At 38.4% G+C, this 16,515-nt stretch overlaps 1 protein-coding gene across 3 annotated transcripts in view; it reads right to left on the minus strand.

Annotated features, from left to right (window-relative positions):
• Positions 1-242: 242 nt before the first annotated feature.
• Positions 243-16,515, minus strand: part of LOC117394657 (beta-chimaerin) — a 115,504-nt gene continuing 99,231 nt past the window's right edge. For all 3 annotated transcript variants that reach the window (XM_033993050.3, XM_033993049.3, XM_033993051.3), the window contains 6 exons: positions 14,255-14,339; positions 9,700-9,873; positions 8,804-8,881; positions 4,608-4,745; positions 3,850-3,955; positions 243-2,948 (listed from right to left, as the gene is read on the minus strand). In XM_033993050.3, coding sequence (XP_033848941.1) covers positions 2,777-2,948; positions 3,850-3,955; positions 4,608-4,745; positions 8,804-8,881; positions 9,700-9,873; positions 14,255-14,339 — 753 coding nt within the window. In that variant the 3' untranslated portion in view covers positions 243-2,776. The remainder of the gene's footprint in view (positions 2,949-3,849; positions 3,956-4,607; positions 4,746-8,803; positions 8,882-9,699; positions 9,874-14,254; positions 14,340-16,515) is intronic.

Genomic DNA, 16,515 nt, shown 5'->3' on the forward strand with positions numbered 1-16,515 from the left:
AATGGATCAGCGGCCAGGGCAGAGGGCAGGCCACAACGACCAAGAACCTGTGCTGAGGAATTCCCATTCCAAGTGGAAGAACAATATCTCAAGAGATACTGATATTGGTACACATGTAAGAGATGTACACAATGCATGTGCATGCAGAGAGATGTACTGTACATAGGTATCCTCTACCTCCCATTCACATACACATGTAAATCGCCTATTAAATATCACTTACAAAGGACAATATAACAATAGCATTTTAAAACACATTTAATCATTGTATCTACATTTTTTTTTATAAATTACAAACTGAAATCCAAATCTTTTCACAAACATTATGTTTTCACACATTTTGTAGAAAGTAAGTACCTTAATCATAGCAAATAAAAAGGTTGAATGTAAATGACAAACAAAAAAGCAAGAGGTTTAAATGAACAGTTTTTAACCTATGCAGCTCTTTTCCAGTTGCTCTCCATAGCATTTCAGAGTAAATGTCAAATAAGTAAAAGGCACCTACTGACATTAATCACAAAGGTAAACAGAGTCATGCAAAATGCATTTATCTGCACAAATATAACAAGCTACAATAAATATAACATTGCTGAATTTGTACAATATTTTCATACAAATATCCTGTTAAAACAAAATTAAAATGCATAATGTTCAGTTTGAAACTCCGTGTACAGTGTCACTAATCAATGATTCTGTGTTGTACCTTTTTTCATTGTGGTTCAAACCATAAATTAGTCTGCAACTGGAAACATACATATTTGGTAACTATATCTTCTTTAATTTCTGCCACTCAGGAATGTACACCACTTATATGCATCACTGAAAATATTACTTTTTCTTTAAAGTACCTATATAAATACAGAAACATGACATCTGAACCATAGACCTTGTTTTACAAGCAGATTAAACAGTCTTAAGCAAAAGAGGAGGAAAGTGCTAAATATGAATTCAGGGCCTGGGCTGCCCACTGTCCTTGTATCTTTAATAGTTTGAAACTTGAGAGACAGATTGTTCATTTGTTATTTCTATTCACAATTCATCTGTCTTTTGCAAGTTTTACAAAATAATTCGACCCAATTAAATAAACTGACCTTGACTGGAAGAATAGTTGAATATTGTAGAATGCTGAACAAACAACTGGAGTAGATGTTCATATTTATGGACAATACCATGATTTGTGTGTTGGTGCTTTTCCAGGTGAATAATGTACAGCATTAAAGAATAAGGCTGTACTGTAAATAATAAGCCTATCCTTGTAAGTGCTTGTAAACCTAATACCACACTGCAGGTAATAGAGCTAATAAAATGAAGTAGTACTTCTTAAAGGATCAGAGTTTGATAGAACATTTTCAAAATCCTTATTAATATAACACTTTGGTTGCTGTATTTTCTGGAAAGATGTCTGGGTTACTTTTAGCCTGATACAAAATATGCAGTAGGTACCAAGTATGCATCTAATATATAAAGAATCATGACATACTACATTCAAAAAATGTAATCACCTAATTTAGGTAAGTAAATTAAATTAAGAGAAATAACACACAAAAGGCAAAGCACTCCCTGTGTATTTTTTTGTCCACAAACTGGCTCATAAAATGTACTTTTAACACTTATTGTTTTTGTTTTTTGGTTTTGTTCCTCTTTGTTTTAAATATATAATTATGTCACATTTTATTGTATATTTTACACAATATGCTTGTTTAAATACCAGGCTTTAGCAAACTGACCTGATTCCAAATTTCAGCTTTAACTAAAAACAAACATGAGGCTGATGTTCTTGATTGTACAGGATTGGAATGTGGACCTCCCCAAAGTCTAGGGAGTCTCCAAGTCATTAGCAAAATTTAAGTTTTATCCATGAGGACAACCTCCTTTTGCTCCAGAATTAGTTGGCTAATGTGTCATTACTGCCTTTGCACTACAGGTGTATTTTCAAAACTACTTGCTCCACATGAGAGGGAGTCATTTGAATATGATAATCCATATTTATATGCCACTGGAGTTTTAAGGGACATGTGTGTCCAACAAATAAAATGATGCTAACTTTCTTATTTTTGCAGTGAGGTGCATGAAACAGGGTTTAACATTTACTGACAGGGTGGATCTGGTCATCCAAATGGTCAGTTTCCTCCTCGTGATATTGAGTCGCTCTCAAATGTATTTTAAGAAGAAACCGTTTGAATAACTGCTCACTTCCTTAAGTAAATATTATTCATGAACCTTTTTTGGCTGCCGTTCAAAATGTTCATTTAGAATCATGTTATGAATAGCTGACTTTACTTCAATTCAAATCAGTCTTTGAATTTACTCATGAGTTAATTATTTGTGAAAAGGGTCACGTGTATAAAGTTCTTGGGGAAATATGCGATCCTAGCATTGTAGGAGGTGTACAACACAATCAAGTATGTTTTAATTTTTCCCCACATATATGTCTCTTACTAAAATACAATTTTATTTGTGTACATATGTGTGCACCTCTCCACCCAGAGCAGAGAAATGATGCAAAGACACAAATATGGATTTAGTGCAAAATGGAAGCAATGCTCACAACGTATAACCTATTGTGTGATTGATATTTAAAGATACAGGACAGAAGGCTTTGCCTGACCCTTACAAACAGAGATCTGTCTATAAGACAGAGAAACATCATTTGCATTCATCTGCAGAACTGCAGAACATTAAGACCAGCTGATCATCCTTAACAAGAAGCATTTGCAGTACTTCAATTGAATCATTTCCAAAGCGGCTACAGCAGAGGTTGATGCACCGCATCTGTTCAGAACAAAACATCTTCGTTTTCGATTAAGAGCTGCACGATTAATTTCTGATACCTCATGTCATTCAAGGTGACGAGTGTGTTCTGGTCAGGGGGCCGCATTAATGTTGGTCCAAAGACAATTCCAAGGTTTTCAGAAGACATAAAATTGTCCTTTTCGTACATAGTTACCCTATAATAAAGAGCAAAGAAATTGGTGAGCAAAAAATTATAATTTTTGATGACAGTTGGCAACAGCACATTAAAACAATAAAGCAGAAAAAGAAGAAGAAGAAGAAGAAGAAGAATTAAATAAATACAACTGTTATAAAGCATGTTAGTATTCAATAGATCTTCCCCCTCAAACTGATTGTGTTTCAGGAATCAAATCAAGTCTATTATACAACCCATACAATGCTTCAATGTATGTATTTGAGATAATTCAGAAAGCACCTGCTCCAAAGCAAAGACTGAAGCAACAAAGCATCAGCCATGATGCAGTTATTATCATTACAGCATTGTTTTATCCATCTGTACTTAAACCAGTATTTGACTTCCCTACGTAAGCATTCACATTTGACTCCACAGTCCCACACTTAAAAAGACCCACACTACATTTTAGTTGCTGAAAATGTAAATTACCACTAAATAACTACTAGATATCCCTGTTGTCATGTCCTCTTGCTATGTGAGAAACTGCAAGGCATCGCTGTCACTGTAAAGAGTACTTTGTTTATTTAATTTACTGTACAGTGTTGGCAGCTGCTGGTCGCTCTTCGGTCCTTCAAGGTGTATGAATAAGCCATGTGTTACATGTTTAACCAGTCACACAAATAGGATCTGAAACAACTGTACAATAGATCTGGGGATCTGAAACTAAATACTATATGACTTTGAAAAAAATGTAAAATAACAACAAAGAGGTATTATCCTTAAAGGGCCATGGCCCCCGGATGGCTTAGATCGTTTCTTGCATGAAACTCAAATACCTGACAACCACTGTATGAAAGCGGTATTGACTTAATCTGCATGTTGCTTAGTCTACAAGATAAAGAAACATGGTTATTACAAACAACAAAGAACAATGTCCTTACTTCTTAAGATGAGTTACTAGGTAACGGAGCGTCTCGTAGTGTGCAGGGGGCAGCAACAACAAGGCCTCATGAATCGCCTCTAATCTGGAGTCCGGGTTAATAAGTTCTAAAATGATAAAAGGATTTTATTGTTATTATTATCATTACTATTATTATATTTTACAATGATTGCCAATTATGTATTACATTTTATATTGACTTTTCCATCTAACTTTCTTAATTTGTTTTGGTAGGAAGCCAGACTTGTATTAATATGGCTTGTATGTATTAGATTTATCCTGCTGATGTGATAAAGGCTTGTTTTACTATACCACCCACTACCTCTCTAAAGCTAAATGCATGCAGATCTTTCTAAGGGACCAGGGCTATTGCTCTTACCCAACCACAGGTCACTCAACACCAAACCAATGCCTAGATTAAATCAAAATAATGGCTGTGCCATAGCCTTTATAAAGCATTGCAATTGCATTGCAATACATTTTGATTTACGTCAAAGTTTCAATACATTATATGTGGGTTAAAACAGAAGGACAGGTAAGCCATTTTAATTCTAACGAATCCAGCCAATGATTTGGCATACAACTGTGAGGCACACAAAACAAACAAAATCGTGCAATTATTCACTTTATTGTGTTATAAACATTACATGAAATCCCTTCAGAAAAATATATGGAATCCAGTATTGATGTACTCTGTATGTTAAAAATGCTGTCTTCTATTATCCAATGCTGAGCTCTGCTGTATATACTCTAACTTACTTGCTCCTTCTATAAATTTAGAATAGGCATCGTAGGTGATAAGTGGTATCGGTAAGTCCCGGAAATACAGTTTAAGAGCACTCGCAATGATGTTGATGTCTGCGTACGTGTCCGCACCAATGTCAGCCTTGTCACCATCTGCAAGAGAACAAAGAATTACCGACTGAAATACACTTCATTTATCACATGGACAAATACATTTTAAAAGCATACACTGAGATCTATCTCTTCCAGCAGCGTAGTTTAATGGAATCTGTGTTAAAGACGCAAAACTAGCCAGATTTATTTAAATCAGTAATTGCATGCTATTTATGTACTAAACTAAGATATGATTTCTGTAAAGGAAGAACATCAGTTACTGACATCACAGAATTGTTCATACAGTACTCAAACTTTTTTAAATTATTTTTATTAACCAGTATTTATTTTAAAAGGCTGATAGGAGTGGCTGATAGGAGTTCTGATATTTCTCCGAATGTATAACCTGTAAACAGACTGAAGGGAGGGACTGAAGTAAATATGAGTCATGGACAAAAAAAAAACCCTGTTGCTGTTGTTATCATAATAACAAATGAATAGTTTCAAGTTCTGGGCCATTTTTAATAATAAATGTTTAAGCTAGAGGTCATTCCAAACATGCAACAAATGTGCTTCAACAGAATCTTAAATGATGCCCAAAATAGTCCTTATAATTAAGAATTGCTTCAAAACAGCTACAGCCTGATGGCATCTACAGAGAAAGCATGCATCATTCAGGAGTGTACAGTATTCTTTATTACCGGTCCTGTCAAAAGAGGCCACAGTGCTCCTAGAAGTGGTGCAGAGTCCAGGCAACAACACAGAGGCAGTTTGGAGTATAAACACATGCTGCTGTCAATGCTTTGACTGATATGTGGATATGAACACTGGTACCTCATTCAAGAATTACAAGCAGTTTTGTTTAGTTTTTTTGCTTTTTTAAATACATTTGTAATATTGTCTATTCTGACAACCAGCACTCAAAGAATTGAGTATTGTACAGTCTTCACTTTAACTGGATCTTGAATGTCATATGCTAAAGACACAAATAGCACTATTGTCTGGTAACATGCTGAGTGGATAAGAACATTCTTATAAATGTCAAATGGAAATCCCAATATATATATATATATATATATTGTAAAATAGCGGGTTATGAGAAACAGCAGGAAGGGGGTTAAAACCTCCCTGCTATAGAAATGCACTGGTTTGATTTTGTGTTGCTTTATTGTTTTTGTTAATTGTTTAATTGTTTTATTGTTAATTATTATCCGCACCTGGGCGTTATTGGAAATTAGGCCCAGGTGCGGGGGTTTAAAAAGAGAGCAGGCAGTCTGCTCAGGGCTGCTGAATGGAAGGAGGCAGAAAGGAGTGCTCTGCTTCCTGGCAGTCTCGAGAAAAGGTATCGTGCAAACCTGTGTGGTTGAGTTTTTGATGGAACAGGGAAACGGCTTAGCCGTCCTGTGATAGTTAGGTTCCTGCGTGTGTAGTTAATGCTCAGAAGAGCTAGGTGTTTATTTTGTGTATTTTGTTTTTGTTTTACTTTTGTGTTTATTAAAAAAATAGCGCGTGAGCGCTGGGAAAAAATCCATTTCTCGTGTCTGGGTCACATTCTTAAAGGGGCAACGAACCCGAGTGGTGCAAGTCTTTTACATATGGTGGCAGAGTGTGTGGGCGCCCCTACGACCCTAGAAATGGAGAGCATTGAACAGTTAATTGAGCGAATCAACCGCAATACTGCTGCGCAAATAGAGCAGCTGGAGAGATGGGAGAGAGAGAGGGGATTGGCTCCATGGAAGAAAAGGGAGCCAACAGAATTGGAGCTGCTGCTCCAAGAATGGGAGCAGGCTAGCGGAGCTCCGCAGCCTCCCGAGCCAGAGGGGGAGGAGCCGCCGCTGCCAGAGCCCAGAGGGGAGGGGCCGCCGCTTCCGGAGCCCAGAGAGGAGGAGCCGCCGCTGCCAGAGCCCAGAGGGGAGGAGCCGCCGCTGCCAGAGCCCAGAGGGGAGGAGCTGCCGCTGCCTGAGCCCAGAGGGGAGGAGCCGCCGCTGCCTGAGCCCAGAGGGGAGGAGCCGCCGCTTCCGGAGCCCAGAGGGGAGGAGCCGCCGCTTCCGGAGCCCAGAGGGGAGGAGCCGCCGCTTCCGGAGCCCAGAGGGGAGGAGCCGCCGCTTCCGGAGCCCAGAGGGGAGGAGCCGCCGCTTCCGGAGCCCAGAGGGGAGGAGCCGCCGCTTCCGGAGCCCAGAGGGGAGGAGCCGCCGCTTCCGGAGCCCAGAGGGGAGGAGCCGCCGCTTCCGGAGCCCAGAGGGGAGGAGCCGCCGCTTCCGGAGCCCAGAGGGGAGGAGCCGCCGCTTCCGGAGCCCAGAGGGGAGGAGCCGCCGCTTCCGGAGCCCAGGGGGGAGGTGAAAAGTATACATCCACCACAGCCCCGACCACCGCCCCTACGGTCCAGTCCGGCACCGCTGCGTCCAGTCCCTCAACCCTTGCTCCAGGACACCCGGCCGGTCTTCCCGGACCTTCCTGCGCTGGACATTGAGCCCAGGAGTGTGCGGCACTGGCCACAGCTTTTCCCCTGGTTCCCTGCTCCGCTCTTCCCGAGCACCCAGACGTCGCTGGGCTGCTGCCAGACGTCGCTGTCGCTCCCCCTGTTCGCTGCTTCGCTTCCCCTGGGTGATCGGACATCACTGCGCCGGTTCCCAGGGGAAGATCTCTGCCCACTGCTGCATCCTCCAGTGCCACGGTCTACGCTCCGGTCGCCCCTGTCGATCCGTCGGGTCCCCTTGTCGCCGGTGCGCGGTCCTTACCTGGCTGAGCCGGGATGTGGACCGATCCACCCTCAAGCCTGCCCGTGGAAGAGGGCAAGAAAGGACATTTATGGACTTGAGGGTGGGTGGTTATGTTTTAGGGGAGGAGGTGGCCGTCTCGTGGCCTGTGTCTTGTAAAGACAAGGGGGGGGATGTGTAAAATAGCGGGTTATGAGAAACAGCAGGGAGGGGGTTAAAACCTCCCTGCTATAGAAATGCACTGGTTTGATTTTGTGTTGCTTTATTGTTTTTGTTAATTGTTTAATTGTTTTATTGTTAATTATTATCTGCACCTGGGCGTTATTGGAAATTAGGCCCAGGTGCGGGGGTTTAAAAAGAGAGCAGGCAGTCTGCTCAGGGCTGCTGAATGGAAGGAGGCAGAAAGGAGTGCTCTGCTTCCTGGCAGTCTCGAGAAAAGGTATCGTGCAAACCTGTGTGGTTGAGTTTTTGATGGAACAGGGAAACGGCTTAGCCGTCCTGTGATAGTTAGGTTCCTGCGTGTGTAGTTAATGCTCAGAAGAGCTAGGTGTTTATTTTGTGTATTTTGTTTTTGTTTTACTTTTGTGTTTATTAAAAAAATAGCGCGTGAGCGCAGAAAAAAAAATCCATTTCTCGTGTCTGGGTCGCATTCTTAAAGGGGCAACGAACCCGAGTGGGTGGAGTCTGTTTACTATATATATATATATATATATATATATATAGGTATTTTACATATTTATACATGTAGTATAACACCTACAAAACAGATTATGCTTCTGTATGAAGTGCTGATATGTAATAAGTTACTGATAAACAACTGGGAAATAATTTAGCTTTCAAATGGCAGGAACAATCTATTACGTATGGACTGTGGTTAGTTGGATCGTATGACACAGTCATATGATGTGAGCAACAACCTTGCAAAACTTTTTTTTTTTTCTTTTCCTCAAACGTGCTCTGCAGAGAGTTCCCATCAGAAAACATTAGGCTCCTACTTATTGTAATGTTACAAAAGTATCAGTAGCCAAGTTACAGTGGTCTTGCCTCCCCATGGTCCTTGAGATCAATTCTAATATACATTTCATGGCTGTCCCCAGCTTGGAAATTCCTGAAATACTTTTATGTGAATCACACAGGTGATAGACAAGTGAATTATTTTGTGGGAAGTGAATATATCAGTGTAGGATCACTTTAATACTATTGTGAACATGCTTGTCTTAGATTCCCCATAGTTTAAGTTTTCACAAACAACTGCAAACTAAACTGTGCATGTAGATGCAAATGCACTACTTTCTACATTTCTGTATTGTTTTCTGTAATGATATCCCTGGCTGCATAAAATACAGTGTAAAGTGTTCATCAGAGAAAAAGGCTGGCCGTGGTAATAATAAAATCACCCACCTCGATCAAAGCCCATTTTTACATCTTCAATGTGTTCAGTGAACCCAGAGACTCTGTACAGCCCTTCGGATTTCAAACCTAGGACAAAGAATGCCTCAAATTATGATCTACATAGAAATGCATCTTCCATCTTTATACCCTTATAATTTTAAGAGTGTTGCCTTGTGCATTCTTGGTGGGTAAGGCCCGAGACGCAGGAATGGTTCAGTAGCTCTGCAACACTATAAAGATATTAAGTTATTAATATTGCTACAGAAGGAAGCTATATTAAGGGTTTCTCATGCTCAGAGAAGAAACAGGGGCACATTTGAATGCATTGTTACCAATTTTACAAATGTCATTTCAAGTAAACTGCATAATGTACCACACAATCCAGGGACGTGTGTCAAAAGTTATTATGATTTGATTCTACTTCCTTTTAGTCTTTTTTAAACTTCTTTAGTTCTAGTATCTTTTATTTATTCACCCAATGGTAGTAATCTGAATAGGACATGTGGTGGTTGAAAACTAATAGCCCTTTAAATTTTTTTGCATAAGATACGCAAATCAAAATTTTGTTGAACTTTATTATCTACTTACTATATACCAGCAAATACGCTTTTGTTTTACTGGCCGTTTTAGTCCCTTTTCTAGAATGCGCTGCAACAGCTGTTTATTCCAAATGACAACTGAAAACAGACCGGTCTGGTGTCTAACTTTAGAGAAGGTTCTGGGGTGAACCCTGTGCATGACCTTCAGGTTAGTCAGTAGATAAGATTGGGATCTGAATTCATTTCAGGAATGTCTGTTCTACTAAATTTAACTCTATTGTTAGTTCACTTCCCAACATTGCAACATTAAAGTGTTCAACTACTGTACCAAGTTGGTCTCTATATATATATAACAGTTATTCAAACCTCTTTCTTCTATTTCCCGGATGCACATGTCCACCACCATGGGTCTCTGAGTATTGTGTGCCTTTACCAGGGTGGTCAGGTCACAGCAGTACACCTTCTTGATCCGCTTCAGGTCCGGCTGACAGTCATTGGGCACAAATTTGGAACACTGTTTATGTACATTCAGCCCACAGTCTGGAATCAAATAAGGAAGACTGATTCTTAGCATATAAAGTCAATCATTTACATGTTAATCATGAAAACAAAGCTAGTTCTACTTCTTAACAATTTCTCAGATTTACTCAAAAATCACCTGTTTGCAAATGATTTGAATAGTATTTTTACCCTGCTAATAATTTTCTGCCAAAACGAAATTGCCATTGCTGTCGTGGGGAATTTTGGAGTTACCCGACAGTATATTTGTGTGCCAGATGTCTGAGACACAATTTTAATCACATGTTGGATTGACTTCAGTAACCAGGCAGCAGAGCTCAAGTGTAATTCCCATTGTTAACAATTCCATGGACTCTGAGCAGCATCATGTCTCACTTTCAATATACAGCACTGCACGAGGTTGGTTCATTAGGGTTATTCTGGAGGGTTTATTTTATTATTTTTTTTACATGGATTTAAAATAACAAGATTGTGCTAAAAAAAAATTTAACAATATCTTTCACAACCTGTCCTGCTTAGAACAGGTGCAGCACACTCCCCCCCGGGAGGGGCTAGTACCATACCCGAAAGCTTAAGTCATCATCACATTTCAAAACAACGAAGGCACTGAAAAAGCCATGTCATTGAATCTTCTGTCTGTTAAAACTCTTATTTTTTTTGTATTATTGTTTCAGTGATACTCCCACTTAACATTCCTCTACAGCAACCGAAACTGGAATCATGCCAAGAAAGTCCTCAATTTACTGTTAAATAGGTGGCAACTACAGCTGTCAAAAACTTTAATTATATTGTAATGTTTGTAATAATACAGCGCAGGGATACTAGCCTTGCAGTTCCTGACACATTTTTTTTTTTATCACAGCATAATTAATTAACATATATTTCAGCTAAGAAACTTGTCAATAAGAAAGACACATCCAAGGCAGAACTATAGAAACTAATTCAAGTAGACTAATGCCTTCTTCAGTGTGTTTCAGGAATGTGTACTTGCCTGGTAGGCAGTCAAATACCACATATACCCAAAAAATAAAAAAATGGGTAAAATAGGAAGTACGATGGATTGATAGAAAGTAGGGGTGTGCTGATACTAGTACTTGCCAGAGAAATGGGTTGGTGTGGTGGCAGAAGTGAAAAAGTAAAGTTGGTGTAGCACACACACTAACCCTAACTCTAACCTTCATCATACCACCCAGGGCCGCCAAGAGCCTTCATGGGCCCCGGTGCATAGAAATTTCAATATCTCAATTAAAATCTGCAGCAGGATAGTTTACTCTTTCTCAAAGTAGTTATGTTTAAGTTATTTGCAGTATTCAAACTTTTTTTTTTAGGTAAGTGAATAAATATATTTTTTGTACAAACTCCACGTGTAATAGTCATTAATTGGAAGCTTACTTAACATCAAATAACATACATTTTTAGCATAAACTACATTTTAATGGTGTTGCTATACACTATTTTATTCATCCCATGCCAAAAATAAACCACTCATCTCTGCTCTTAACTAATAGCCTGTATTGGTAAATATATTTGTATTCTGAGCAATATAACCGATCATTCTCTAATTGTGTTTACCACCAGCTGAAGAAAGTACTTTATTTAAATTTACACTTTACAATTTTTCTAACAAACTGCTGCACCACGTTGTTTTGAGCAAATTATAGATCTTAATAATAGAATAATTCATACCGTGGTATATATTGTGCAACTTTAGGGTTCTTTTAAAGTTTTTTTAAAGTCTTTAAAAAAAATACATAAAATTGCCTTTTTTTCAGCTTTTTGGTGTAGTAAAATATGAACTGCGAAAGTTCAAATCATTGTGTGAAAGGAAGTGTTCGACAGCGCCTGGATATGCAATCATTACACAACAGAAGCACATCGGCTCGGTGTGCAGTACGGCAGTTTTTCTTTTTAATGTGGTGGTGGGAACGCAAAGGATCTTGTGCAGGGCTAGTTGTTTTAAAAACTGTGACCATATAACTAGCCCTAACCTAAACCCTAACCATATCTTTTACCCTGCAATATCTGAAAATAGATATCTACAGTACCATGCACAGCATATATTATTTAACTGATTTTACATCCATCACGTAGTTGTGAATCGTGTTATACTAAAACATTTGTAGAACCCTAATTCCTTATTCATGCGTATTGTCTGAAGATGAAACTGGAACAGATTAATTGCGATTGTTTAAAAAATGAAAAGCCTCTCACTACTCCTTTATTATTCCTGTCAGTCCTTTGTCGCACTCACTAGGGGTGGGAAAAACGTGTCTGGTGTTGTGGAGCTTAAAGCAAGAACTCTAACAGCCTGCTATTGTTCAGGGCAGCAGTGTGGAGTAGTGGTTAGGGCTCTGGACTCTTGACCGGAGGGTGGTGGGTTCAATCCCAGGTGGGGGACACTGCTGCTGTACCCTTGAGCAAGGTACTTTACCTAGATTGCTCCAGTAAAAACCCAACTGTATAAATGGGTAATTGTATGTAAAAATAATGTGATATCTTGTAACAATTGTAAGTCGCCCTGGATAAGGGCGTCTGCTAATAAATAAATAATAATAATAATGCACAGTACTGTTTCCATGCAAGAAATGGCTTTAGACACTTTTGAAATACAGAACTCACCATGCGACACTGGGCCTATGAACAAAACTCTACGGGCTGTTTTAGAAATGTTTTTTTAAAAGGATTCATAAACATTCTTTTATGTTAAACAGGGCTTTGAAAATGAGAAAACTTAAAGATTTGTAAAAGGTTTCACAAACTTTCATAGGGTGATACTTGATAGGACTGAGAGTATAATTGCATTAAAACATAATATTCATTGCAGAGAAGAGGACATACTTCTTCGAACACTGCAGCCAGGATCATTACTGTAAGCTTCAATATATAAAGGCATTACCTGTGCTGGATTCTCAGATTTATTTCATTGTTTGATTCTGAAACAGTACATGATCACTGGAACACAAGAGGCCAAAGTCCAGTCGTAGTCTTTAATGTTTGTTGAATATGCAAGTTATAATGTCTGTTACAAAATGATTCATTCACATTCTAATTGTTAGTAACAGACATTTTAATGAATAACATTTTTTTGTAACACATATTTGTGCATATTTCTCTTCGCAATAAAAACAGAATCTCATATATAAATATCTCAAGACGCAATAATATTGCATATCTCTGATTTAAATTTTGTTAAAACTAAAACAATATCAATATCAGCATGTTTATGATTCACACATTAAATACTGTACATATGTAAACACATTAAAGAAAGCACCGAGACAAATTCTTTTTTTAGTATATCAGTCAAGTATTTTACAAGTATAAAATGGGTATTTTAAAACCTGATTGGTGAAAACGGATTTGGGTCGCTCTTAAAAGAGACTTTGGTGGTTAAATGGATGTTTTGTTGCCGTTCTTCTTCTCTTGTCGGTTGCATCTCCTGCCCTGCCTGCTGCCACATGTCCCACCCCCTGCGTAGCTGTGTGATCTGATGCAGAATATTTATAAATGCATCTCGACAATTCCTGCCGTACCTTTCTCTCCAGCCGTAAATTGCAAAGTCAGTTTGATAAGTAAACTTGTATTCCATAATGCAAATAACGTCTTTCTCGCCACTGGAAAGCGGTAGCACAAAGGACGATTTAAAAAAAATAAAAAAATGAAACAGCACTGTCACCTGATACTGTTGCAGGTCTTGTTTGGAAGGGTCTGTGTGATTTAAAGGCAGACTCATTTGTGCTGGGTCATGATGAAATTGGCCAGTAGTATTTTACTTTAAAATTTAATTGAACAAACCAAGAATTACAAGAAGTATAACAAATTAAATAAAGAAAAACTGCACTTTCAGTGGTAATGTTAAATTCAACATCTATAAATCGTCTTTTTTTTTTTTTTAATTAATGCATTTTTTATTTTATTTTTAAAAAGTTATATGGAACTGTTTTTTCTTAGCTCAGTTTCAGGAGGAAAGATATCAAAGAAAAATTACTTTTTTGTTAATTAAATTTTTTTTTTTTTTTTACTTTTTTCAATTTAGTTAGTTAACCCATTTTATAACTGCAATACGGCACTTCAGGGTGTGTGTTGTACTCTAGTATCTCCACTTCCCAGGCGGTTGAAGCCACTCGGCTTCACCTCATAACTTATAACACAACCGGGGCATGGCGATATTTAGGTACAACCCACACCCTGTTGTGCCTTATTGCTTACATACTGAATTGTCAATCATAATGATAAAAGGATTTTATAACCAGTAAATGCACTGTTCTGTAATGCAATAAGGAACTACACTCATAATTTCAGTCATAACATTACAGATTTATATTAAAGCATTATTGCTTCAGTTTTCTTTTTTTTCAAACACAACAGTAACTGGGAATCTGTAAGCATGGAAGACAATTACCTGAACACCTGACTCCCTGAGCGATGAGCCCCCACATGAAATTCGCACAGTACTCGCACCAGTGAGGACCTTTGAATGTGTGGACCTGAGAGCAAGAGAGAAAGAGAAGAAGTGAGGCCAGGGGGCAGATGGTGTGACAGATGGAGAGCACAGCAGTCAACAGAAACAATCCACTCAGCAGGGACTTCCATGCTGAACACTGCAGAGGAGGCACCGGGGGGCTTTTTATTTGATCTGAACACAGAACTAAGCACCTTTGAAAGAAACTTTTTACAATTGGGCCTTTGGCAGATCACTTTGATGAAAAGATTTTTGCAAGTAAAATTGTTGGTGGAATTATTCCTTTTTTCAAGGTATTGCATAACTACAGCGAAAAGATCTTAAAATTCAGGGATCAGACATTTAGTTGTTTTTTTTTCTGTGCGGCTGACAGTATTGGCATGTCACACTGATCTCTGAATTATAGCTATGATTCAAATAGCTCCCAAAGGAAGTAAATGACTAAAGCCACAAATGTTAGGAATCTCAGGAGTTCTCTAACACTGCAAATGGGCTCTTAAAATAAATACCTACAGTATTTCTTACAGATATGGGATGTAGATAGGTTGAATTTCATGGTCTTTTTTTATCTGTATTTAGCCTTATCGAATATCTTTCTCAAAACTAGGCTGAAGTGTTCCTGAGTAGGGTGGGATTTGCTGAGAATCTATGATGAACACCTCCTCAAATGTCATCTCTCAGTGAATGTCTGGGTAGAAATTTCATAAATAAAGTTAAAAGGCAAAACACATACTGAAAAATGTGCCTATATATTTACTATAAATCAAAAGCAATATAATCAGAAAAGGATTTGGTATAAGTATAATAATTGTACAGACACAAAATACAATGTTGTTTATGGTGATGACAATCAAAGTAACAGCTGCAAAGCCTGAGGAATGTGTGACCCTCCAGTAGATTAGGATTAATGTAGCATGCCTGCTCTCCATCTGGCATTACAATATAAATAAGAAACGGAAAAACCAAGCAAGCAAAAGAGTTTGGATAAAAAGCTCACTGTCACTCTGAAGGCTCCTGACCAATGTATAGCTGACTCCATTGATTCATTTACAGCTACAGTACATGTGCTCTGACTAGTGCTGAAACTACAGTGTTAAATCAAGTAGCCAGACACATGTCAGCTGGCTCTTTATAGTGGTGAGATCTCTGGCTCCCTGTGGTCTCACAATCGATTCACAGGGCACACTTAATGGAAGTCTGTTTTACAGTTTGATAAAACAAGACAGCTTTTGTAGGGTTTTTAAATCTCCAATGACGTTTTTAAATTAGATATATGGAAAAAGGTCTGTGTGACATACAGTTCGATTATGAACATACAGACAGGTAGCATCTATATAGCCCCAGATTCTAATACTGTGTGCTAAATAAAGGATGTCAAATCCCATCACAATTGGAAAAATGGTTCTAAAATATGACATACTTCCACTGCACAGAATCCCCAGGGAGACAAAGCTCCAATAGGAAACAAACACAGAATCTATGAAACAGAAGTACAAGATAATTCACAGGACAAATTACCCGATTGGTTTAAAATTTTGTGTGACCTCATCAACAGAAGCTAAAAGGAATATCCCTACACGACACATATGTATTCCATGAGTAGTTTCCTAAAGGTGTGTCTCAGTAGCTTTGTTGTTTGGCTTCAAGTCTCAAAACGTGTGCTAGATTAAGGCTGCCTGTTCTTTATCAGCAGTCAACACCAGGCTGCCCTGATATGTAAATAAAAAGATGCATGTTTTATACCAAACATTGTGGTATTCAATATACAGGGTGGGGCTGAAATCACACAGCTATAGGAACATGCATGAAACTAATGAGTTGTGAGTAATTAATAAGTAATGGCCAGATTTAGACATCTCTGAAGTTGAGATGAGCACATTAATATGAGATGTATTGAAAAATGTTAACAGTTTGAGCAATGATGTCAACACAAAGTGTACAGTATGTGCCTATGGTGTGCCATTTCATTCTTACCCTCTCTCTCTCTCGCTCTCTCTTTCTATATTGTTTTTCTAGTCGATTATATATGAGTTTTTAATTTACATGAGCTTCACAGAAGTAATCTCAATCTGGCAAAAAGAAGTTGAGCTGTGTGGCATGGTGGGAAGAGGTGAGTATATTTAATCCTGGTCAGTGGAGAAAAAGATGAAAGGAAACATACATTTGAATTATTGTTAAGAGGCAATAATACAGTACTTTAA

This window comes from Acipenser ruthenus, chromosome 3 (genome assembly GCF_902713425.1).
Source record: "Acipenser ruthenus chromosome 3, fAciRut3.2 maternal haplotype, whole genome shotgun sequence".
Classification (NCBI taxonomy): domain Eukaryota; kingdom Metazoa; phylum Chordata; class Actinopteri; order Acipenseriformes; family Acipenseridae; genus Acipenser; species Acipenser ruthenus.